The sequence below is a fragment of the Austrofundulus limnaeus genome, unplaced genomic scaffold, assembly GCF_001266775.1.
Source record: "Austrofundulus limnaeus strain Quisiro unplaced genomic scaffold, Austrofundulus_limnaeus-1.0 Scaffold394, whole genome shotgun sequence".
NCBI lineage: Eukaryota > Metazoa > Chordata > Actinopteri > Cyprinodontiformes > Rivulidae > Austrofundulus > Austrofundulus limnaeus.
This window is the reverse complement of record NW_013952796.1, coordinates 305,404-315,245: the sequence shown is the minus strand read 5'-3', so window position 1 is coordinate 315,245 and position 9,842 is coordinate 305,404. Positions and strand designations below refer to the sequence as shown.

Below are 9,842 nucleotides of genomic sequence, written 5' to 3'. Positions count from 1 at the left end.
CATGTGTACTACTTCTGTTACACACCTGTTTTATGTCCCACATGTGTACTACTTCTGTTACACACCTGTTTTATGTCCCACATGTGTACTACTTCTGTTACACACCTGTTTTGTGTCCCACATGTGTACTACTTCTGTTACACACCTGTTTTGTGTCCCACATGTGTACTACTTCTGTTACACACCTGTTTTGTGTCCCACATGTGTACTACTTCTGTTACACACCTGTTTTGTGTCCCACATGTGTACTACTTCTGTCCCGCACCTGTTTTGTGTCCCACATGTGTACTGCGTCTGTCCCACACCTGTTTTGTGTCCCACATGTGTACTACTTCTATTACACACCTGTTTTAGATCTGTCCCCCACATGTTTCACATCTGTACCACATTTCTCCTACACCTGTTTGACACCAGTTTAACACTTGTTCCGCACCTGCTCTAATCTGCTCCGTAACTGTTCAACAACTTCTTTAACACTTCCTACGCCTGTCTCAAACCTGTTCCACACCTGTCCTGTTCCCTTTCTTTTGCCACATCTATTTAAAACTGCTTCACCTGCCTTAACACCTGTCCAATACCTGTTCAGCATTTTGGTCTTGTCCCTTATACTGTTTCTGCTTTTATTTTACTTAACTCCACACCTGTCTAACCTCAGTCTCAACCTGCTTTAAAGCGTACCTGCCTCTCATCTATACCACCTGTTTCTTACCTGTCCTAAGGTGTCCTAGATATGCCTTACACCAGAACAGTCCTTGTTTTAGACCTTCCACTTGTCCCGCAGCTGTCCTACACCTGTCCAACATGTCACACCTGTTCTTCACATCTTCAGCTTGTCTCATTTTGTGTCCCCTGTCTCCTGTCCCTCAGCAGCATCACCTGACCTCTGTTTGTCTCACCTGTCTATCCTCAGATAGAAAACCTGAAGTCTAACAAAGCAGAAGAAGACAAGATGGCATCAGTGGACAAGTTTTACCTGAAGTTGTTGGATGTCCCCAGGTAGGACGACAGTCTCACCTGTCAATCAAGTATAACACATAAAAATGAAGAACCACACCTGAGACACACACCTGTTCGCTGCTGATGTGTTTTAGTTACACCCTGAGGATCGAGTGCATGTTGCTGTGTGAGGAGAGCAGCTGTGCTTTAGACACTCTGAAGCCCCGAGCTGAACTTGTGGACCAAGCCTGCCAGAGTCTGTATCTTTATCGTTTCTACATCAAATACACACAAATAAATAATACAAATACACATTATGAATAATACAAATACACATGATGAATAATACAAATACACATGATGAATAATACAAATACACATGATGAATAATACAACTACACACACATAAATAAGACAAATACACACAAATAAATAAGACAAATACACATGATGAATAATACATCTGCACACACATAAATAAGACAACTACACACACATAAATAAGACAACTACACACACATAAATAAGACAACTACACACACATAAATAAGACAACTACACACACATAAATAAGACAACTACACACACATAAATAAGACAAATACACACAAATAAATAAGAAATACACACAAATAAACAATAGAAATACAGTTTAGAGTTTAAATAAATAGGTTGTATTAACTGTTTGTTTTCATTGATTTATTCTATAACTTCTTTAAAATCTGAAATGTCTCTTAATGTTCATGTTTTTCACTTTTTTATTTCAAATTTCCAGGTTTTCTTCTTCTTATTATTATTATTATATTTTTGTCCTTTTAAGAACTGCAGAAGTTTAAAAATTAAACTGTAGCGCCCCCTGCTGGTGATGTGACAAAATAAATGACCTCAGAGTTGCAAAACGTCTCATCACAGCAGTTCAGCCTCTGTTTGAGTTTAGGTTTGATCTGAAACTTATTTTTAAATATATTTGTGTGAAACCGTTTTTGCTCAGGTTTGAGGGAGAGCACTCGGCTGCCCAGCTTCTGCAAACTCATCCTCAGTGTTGGCAATTTCCTCAACTATGTAAGGATCTTTGTCTGTCCTGTTGTTGTGAACGCTGAGTCAGCATTCTGTTATTTTCCTCTTTACAGTTTATTCTGTATGTTTTCAGCACCTAATTACTTTCAACAAGTTTAACTATTCAGGAATCAATGTTTGGCTCACTCACAAGATGGGTGCTTTTTTGGTGTAACTTTAAAACTTTTTAAAACAAACATTTTTCAGAGAAATTATTTAGGATTTTTAAATGTAAAAAAATATTAGTATTTATATTTTTTCAGCTTTAACTATGACACATTTACACACGTGGACAAAATTATTGGTAAGAAATACCCACAGTGGTCATAGAAATAACTTGAATCTGACCAAGGAAATAATAAATAAAAATTCAATGAAAATGAACAAATGAAAGTCAGACATTGCTTTTCAGCCATGCTTGAACAGAATTAAAACAAAAAAATAAAACTCATAAAGCAAGCCTAGACACAAATGATGGGACCCTTTTGTTGCACATCCCTTTAAGTCAGTCACTGCAATCAAAGTATTTCTGTAACTTTCAGTGAGACCTGCAGCTCTCAGCAGGTATTTGAAGCTTGGCTGAGAAACAGTGTCTGACTTTGATTGATTGATTGATGGATGATGCCTTTATTGACATTGTATGGAGCACGATGAAATTACATTTTAAGAACATCCATTCAAGAAGACACACATGACAAACATGGGGGAACAGGTGGTCAGGCCATGCGGCAACCAGCAGGGATCGCACTACCTTTTTAAAAAGAAAAACAAAAATACCACAGAAGGTTAGATGAGGAAAAAACCCCAAAACATCATGTTATATGAACGAAATATGATGCACTATGGTGTTTATTTAAAAACCTCTAAAAAGCAAGAGCACATCTATTAGCCAGAGGAGTAAACGAGTTTAGAGAGAATGAGACCGAAGAATCCAACCTCCCAAAAGAAAAACCCATAGTTCAGAATACTGGTGTTGAATTCTTCATTCTGTGCAGCTCCAGACTGACGACCTTCTGGAGATCCGATTAGACAGAGTGAGAGGTGGGAAAGGTGGGGGAGGAGCCACAAGTCGACGTAAACACCCCGGAGAAATTAGATTCACATCCTTCAAGGTCACGTGGGGAGGAGACGAATCTGTAATCAGTTGTTTGGGAACAGGGAAAATGTTTTCGGTCAGGCAGACAATAATAATTTTCCATCTGCCTTAATGTCCGCTGGTACATCTCAATGTGGCGAATCCAATCAGACAAATAGTGTGGACAAATTCCGCGGAGCCGATCTATCAGCTTCTCAAAGATCAACTCCATCTGACCAGCAAAGTCCAGGAACCACAGCCGGCCCGTGACCCTCAAGAACCATTTGCAGACTGAGCCCAGCTCGCTCAAGGCTAAAGTCTGAGTGCTGAAGGAACAGCAATCCTTCATATTGGTCTGGCAGCCAGGAAATGGCCTGAATAGCCACCGACGCTGTTTTGTAGAACACCAGGAGACCACCAAGACAGTGAGTAGAATCCAGTGATCAGAATCCAAATATGGATCCAGAACAGAGCAGAACAGAGGTCCCACCTTTGACATGTCCTCCCATGGAGGAAAACTTTGTTCCAAAAACTTATTAAGAGACCAGCTAACCAAATCCATAAAAATAAATCCATAATTTTTGGTTTTGGATGAAAACGTAGAGGAGGCTCCAGGCAGCAAAGCAGGGAAAGATAAGGGAGGTCAGGAGAGAAGGGAAAAGTGTCTTACTCCTCCGAGAGCGAAACTAAATAAGTAAATAAATAAATAAATAAATTTTAACAAAAATTGGTTCATTTTCATATAATCTTTATTTATTACTTTTGTCAGATTCTAGGTATTTCTGTGACCATTGTGGGTTTTTCTTTCATTAAACGAGCGGTAACAACAATTTTGTCCATGTGTGTACCTTTTGTTATCGTTTTACTTGTTTTAGGCTTTAGCTACTATATTACTGGTTTTAATTATTGTCTCACTGTCTTTAGCTTTTAGCTACTGTTTTGCTAAGTTTAGGTAATAGCTATGGTTTGCTAATTGCAGACTTTAGCTAAGGTTTTGCTAATTTTAGCTACTCTCATTCTGAATTTAACAACTTATTTGATCACTTTTGGTCTTAGCTGCTTTTAGCTTTTGGATACAGTTTTACTGTTTTAGCTATTAGCTACAGTTTAGCTAATTTGGTTTTAGCTACAGTTGCTAATTTTAGAAATAAACATCTATTATGTAGATAAATAAATTATTTCTCCAAAAAATGTAAAATACCAGGAGCAAAAGCCACAGATCGATTGAATTTGTCACATGTTGTCACATGACGTCACGTGTTGTCACATGACGTGTCGTTTTGTGCATCAGGGAACTCACACTGGGAACGCTGAAGGTTTTAAGATCAGCACTCTGCTCAGACTGACGGAAACCAAAGCCAACAAGTCCAGAATCACACTGCTGCACCACATCCTGGAGGTAAAGTCTCTGAGGGGTCCGGTCTCGCTGCTCGGACCGATCCAGTGGGGTTCTGACCCAGGTGTTTGTTTCTGTCTGACCATCAGGAGGTGGAGGAGAACCATCCCGACCTGATGAACCTGCCCGACGACCTGGAGATCTGTGAAAAGGCTTCTGGGTAAACATGCTAACTGATGGTCCGGTCGTTTTGATCGATTTGATTGGCTGGATGTTCTGATCCAGATTTGACCGCTCATTGTTGTTTTTCTGAATTAGTCGACACAACCTCCCTTAAAAAGAGCTGAACTGTCCCTTTAACAAGACTTTCTCTGCAGGGTGAACATGGAGTCAATTCAGACCGAGACCAACTCTCTGACGACGCGGCTGAAAAATTCTGAGAAGAAAGTTTTATCTTCTTCTGAGGATGTGAAGAAACAATACCTGGCGGCAATCCAGGTGAAACAATTAGGCTCCGCCCCCAAGCTTTATAGCTCCTCACCTGTCTATCAGCAGCAACAAACTCATCGAGACGTTTCTTCTTCTGTGGTGTGTTTTCAGGAGAGCCTGCGGGCGTGCGAGCAGCTGCAGCAGGTGATGTCATCGGTGGAGGAGAAGAGGCGGGACTTAGCCGACTACCTGTGTGAGGACAGCGTCCGTTTCTCCCTCGATGAGCTCTTCAGCATCATCAAGACCTTCAGAGGCCTCTTCATCCGGGCAGTGAAGGTCAGCAGGTCTCAGGACCAGTACCCCCAATGGTTTCTGGGTTTGCTCCGTTAGTTCTCGTTATTACCCTCCGCCGAAAGGAGAGCGAGGATGATTTTTCCCGGTTTGCCCCATTCAAGATGGCTGCCACGGCTTAGTAAACACAACACTGGCTTTATCTTAGTACACTTTGTGTGGTGCTTTTCTCTGGAATATTTCCTGATCATTTTTCATCCAGGAGAACGAGTGCCGCAGGGAGCAGGAGGCGAAGAGAAAGAAACAAGAGAAGAAGCTTAAAGGAGAAACTAACAAGACTGGTGAGTATTTAGACCCGGAGGTGGGCGGAGTCATTCAGACCGCCTCTGAACCGAAATTAAAATGAGATATTAGAGGCTTCAATCTGCTCGTGTTTTTGTTTTCCACAACCAGAATCTTTTAAACACATCGTCCCTGTTATTCTCTCGTTGACGCCAGTTTTACACACTAAAAGTGGGCGGGGCTTATTGAAGGAGCAGGAAGTGACGTGACATTGCTCCTCCTATTTTTGTCCTTCAGTTAGGAGAGACGTGGCTCCGCAGGACGAAGGCTGCATCATTGACAACCTGCTGGCTGAGATCAGGAAAGGCCACAACCTGAGGAAGACCAGACCACAGTCCAGGAGGAGCAGCCGAGGACAGGGTGAGGACTCTGGGGGGTCTTCAGAAATCTCGTAGACCGTATCGGAGTCTGGGTCCATCTGATCGTGTCGCTGTTTTTCAGGACGTGCTTCAATCATACGGAAGTCAAAGGCCGTGGATGAACCGGATTCTTCTGTTCCTGAACTGTCCCTGAAGCCCCCAGAGGAGGTCCAGGTTCACAAAGCTCCACCTACTGAAACAAGTTCTGAACCAGGACCTGCTGAGTCTAACCAGGATCCCTCAGAACCCCAGAATGAACCGGATTCTTCTCTTCCTGAACTGTCCCTGACGCCCCCAGAGGAGGTCCAGGCCCACAAAGCTCCACCTACTGAAACAAGTCCTGAACCAGGACCTGCTGAGCCTGACCAGGATCCCTCCGAACCCCAGAATCCCCCTGAACCCTCTGTTCCCACCGTTACTGCTGCTGATACTGAGGAAAATCAGAGCCCGAAGGAGGTTCAGGACCCCGAGGAGGACTCCCACTCTGACACCAAGACCAGAAGGGATGCAGGAATGGAGGAGGTCCAGCTCAGCTCAGAGGGTCCAGCAGAGAACCAGGACTCTCACAATCTGAGTGGAATCGAGGAGTCTGAGTTTGAGGAGATCAGCACGGCAGAAGTGAGACGAGACGAAGAGGAGGAGAACAGTGAAGAACCAGATTCTGATCCTGATGGACCTTCAGACTCCCCACAGATCAGCCCAGCAGGTAAGGTACCACCTGATCATCATCCTGAGTCCATCCCCGGTCCTGTAGTCCTGGTAAGCCCAGCCTGTGTTCTGAAAACACCTGAACTCTCAGACCTGCTGCGTGGTCCAGTCCCCGATCCCACATGGGTTTCTGTTAATGATGATGATGATGATGATGATGTCACCTTTCTGCTTCAAACCGACCAATCAGAGCGTCTGTTTATCTACAGGGACCCTGAGAGGAGAACCATTTAAAAAGAAGAAAAGATGTAATGTACAGTGAGGTGAGTCCAGGGCTTATTTCTCTGTAATCTTCCATCGGTTGTCAGGTCAAATCGGATCGTGTCTCCGTCTTCTTCTGTGGTTCCAGGTGAGCGCAGGAGGACTCGTCTCCATGGAAAACAAACTGAAAGTAGAGAAATGTGGAAAAATAATAAAAAGAAGTGATGCAACCAAACCTGAACTGAGAAGAAAAAGTTTCTGAAGTTTGAATCTGTTCGGTAACACAAGTCAGTGGGACATGAAGTATCACCTGGACAGACAGGTGATGTGGGCGGAGCTTCACCATTTATTTAATTTAATAGTTCCAAGAATCCACTTCCTGCCACATGAACCCTGAAGGTGTGACGTTGTCTGAAACAGTTTCTATATAATATTTATAAGTTGCAGATATTCTCTGAACTCAACCTGATCCTGTCTGAACTTCACTTCCTGAAACCTTCATCCTGCAGCCTGTCAAAATAAAAGCCCACTGCGGATTATTCATGGTTAGTTTAGCGGGATGTTTGTTGAATTCCTGCGGAATTTTAGGGTTTTGTTGTTGTTTTGTTTTTTGCTTGTTTGTTTGTTGTTGAGTTTCTCTAAGGTCCTTCAGGATGATTTGAGGATTTTTCCTTGTTCTGAAAATGTTCTTGACATATTGTTGGTCAACACTTAAAATAAAAACTTTTAAAGGTGATGTTTAAAAAAATCAGTATTTGAATGAAACTTGTGGCTTTTTGTTTCTTCTTCAAACCGTTTACATCTGGTTTTTGTGTTTAAAATTTGAGTTATTTCATCAGAGAAAGGAAATTAAAAATAATCGATTTGTCTGATCACTGCTTCACAGTGAGGCGTTTAAGGGCCAACCAAAAAATCTGACAAAGTTGAACCAAACATGGGGTGTGACGTCATCTCTGAGCCCCATCCTCCTCATCACCAAGCTGCTGATCAGATCGCAGAGTCACGTGACCTCGGCTGATTATCGATCTGAGGAAGTCGATTGATTTTGTGTCAGTGATAAAGATGTGCGTGTGCTCATTCCTGTTGAACGAGATGCTGTGGATCAGTCCAAGCGCCGACTGTCAGACCGGAAACTGCTCTGCCTTCACAATAAGAGCATGGACAGATTTATGTGCAACTGAAGAAGACATGCTGTTTGGTTCTGAAACAAAAGTACAGGGTCCAGAAGTCTGGTCTGGTTTGTGTTTTGTCTCAGTAGAAATCGGTAATTTTTGTTGTTTTGATTTAATATTATGTAGCAGTAAGCATTCACACTGCAAAAACTGTTAAAAAGTATTATTATAATTACTTGCGTGTCAGCTTCTTTTATTTTGAAGGCCACGTTGCTGCACTTCCTGTACCGCTGCCGTCAACGCTGGACGTCTCGACGCAGCAGCGGGTGGCAGCTGGTGCGTCAGGAGGAGTCAGACAAGAGAGATGCCATAACAGCATCATCATCATCACGGAGCCGAGCCGAGCCGAGCCGAGCCCAGACCCGAACCGCCTCCTGAGTCCGGCTCCGCGGGGACGCCTCCCATGCTCTGCCCGCCGCGCAGCGCCACAGTCCGGCTTCACGCAGGCGGAGAGCGGCGGCATCTGGAGCGGAGGTGAGGAGGATAGGGCGTGGAGGAGGGGAGCTGGGACTGGACCTGTCTGTCTGCCTGTGGGGGGGTCCCTCTGCGGCTACAGGCCGGACTACAGGAACCGTAGGTTCCCTCTGGCCGGTTCGCTGCGGTGGGTGAGGCGCTGCGGCCCGGAGGGATGCTCCAGACCAGCCGCGCTCCTCCAGCATCCTGGTGTGTCTGTGCGCGTGCGTGTGAGCATCCGGGCGCGGCTGGGATGCTGTTTAACATTATTATTATTTTTTATTTTTTAGGCTACTGTCTTAAAAAAATGTTATTATTGTTTATAAAAAGGCAGGAAGCCGCTCCGGTGTCTCATTCTGTCAGATTTAGGAGTCACGTGACGTGATGAATGACAGGTTACTGTGTCCTACATCATTAAAAACAATAAGTAGGCAATAAATACAGACATGATTAAGAGCATAAAATGCAACATAAATAATATTCAGCTTATTTTTCCAGATAATTTAGAAATGCGGGTCCACACCCGATGTAAACATGGGGCATTCATCTGTAGACTTTTCTCAACAAATCAGAATATAAGTAAATCACATCAACGCTGTCAGAAATATTTTGTGGACGTCACCAATGTTGACATGTTTTTAAGTCTCTTAGCATAGGCGAGCTAGGCGGTCGCCTAGAGCGCCATCTCCTGGAGGGGGCGCCGAACTGCAGAAGAAAAAAGTAATTATTTGTAATCCCTGGTTGTAACTCTGCTCAGCGCCCCTTTCAATTAGCTTNCGAAATTTCACATGCGCTATTTTCGCCGGTCGCTTAGCTGGAGGAGGGCGAGTGATTGTCGCCTCACCGCGCAGGCTCCATAGGAAATGAATGGAGAGCGAGCGACGTCGCCTCCCGTGTGTCGAGCCCTTTACAGGAAAAATACTCGTCCTGCTCCGACACTCTGACGGGGGAGGAGCTAGTAGTGACTCTCAGGTAGCGGTTCGTGTTGACAAACTCAATAACAAGTCTGTATTTTGTTGTCCCATACATGTCAATCTCTTCGGACGTTTACCTGTATAAAAAGCCTCAAAAATCTGTAAATTTTGCAAAAAAAATCCTTACAACTCGCACCTGCTGCGAAGCAGGAGGAAAGGAGAGCGAAAAAATTTCAAAACTTATTTCTAGCGGCAGAACAGGTTGGAAGATGGCTGTTTGATGTTATTTAAATCATCCTACAGGCTCTGACATGTTAGATAAATTTGAAAATGAGGTTTTGAAAAAATCCGTAAGACTTGAAAAAATCTGAGATTGCCCTATACGTCCGTATACCTGCAAAATGACGTAAAATCCTTATAACTTACGGACAGTCTGTACAAGTTGACATGTTTGTTGTTATTTATTTGCTTCCCCCGAAAGCAAATAAATCTAAACTTACCACAGTACCTTACGCTGTCAAACTTGGTTTTAGGGGTTTTAATTGGGGTGGGTGGGACATAGTTTCGGGG

General features: G+C 43.5%; 2 protein-coding genes across 3 annotated transcripts in view; both read left to right on the top strand.

Annotated features, from left to right (window-relative positions):
* The window catches only part of LOC106528653 (inverted formin-2), a 28,043-nt gene extending 21,277 nt beyond the window's left edge, over positions 1 to 6,766 (top strand). The window contains exons 14-23 of the mRNA XM_014023877.1: positions 911 to 996; positions 1,092 to 1,192; positions 1,928 to 1,998; positions 4,359 to 4,466; positions 4,553 to 4,623; positions 4,781 to 4,901; positions 5,004 to 5,168; positions 5,386 to 5,464; positions 5,703 to 5,825; positions 5,907 to 6,766. Of these exons, the coding sequence (XP_013879331.1) occupies positions 911 to 996; positions 1,092 to 1,192; positions 1,928 to 1,998; positions 4,359 to 4,466; positions 4,553 to 4,623; positions 4,781 to 4,901; positions 5,004 to 5,168; positions 5,386 to 5,464; positions 5,703 to 5,825; positions 5,907 to 6,766 (1,785 nt within the window). The remainder of the gene's footprint in view (positions 1 to 910; positions 997 to 1,091; positions 1,193 to 1,927; positions 1,999 to 4,358; positions 4,467 to 4,552; positions 4,624 to 4,780; positions 4,902 to 5,003; positions 5,169 to 5,385; positions 5,465 to 5,702; positions 5,826 to 5,906) is intronic.
* Positions 6,767 to 7,529: 763 nt separating this feature from the next.
* Positions 7,530 to 9,842, top strand: part of cep170bb (centrosomal protein 170Bb) — a gene marked incomplete in the record, with an annotated part of 21,081 nt that continues 18,768 nt past the window's right edge. For both annotated transcript variants that reach the window (XM_014023890.1, XM_014023889.1), the window contains 1 exon segment: positions 7,530 to 8,379.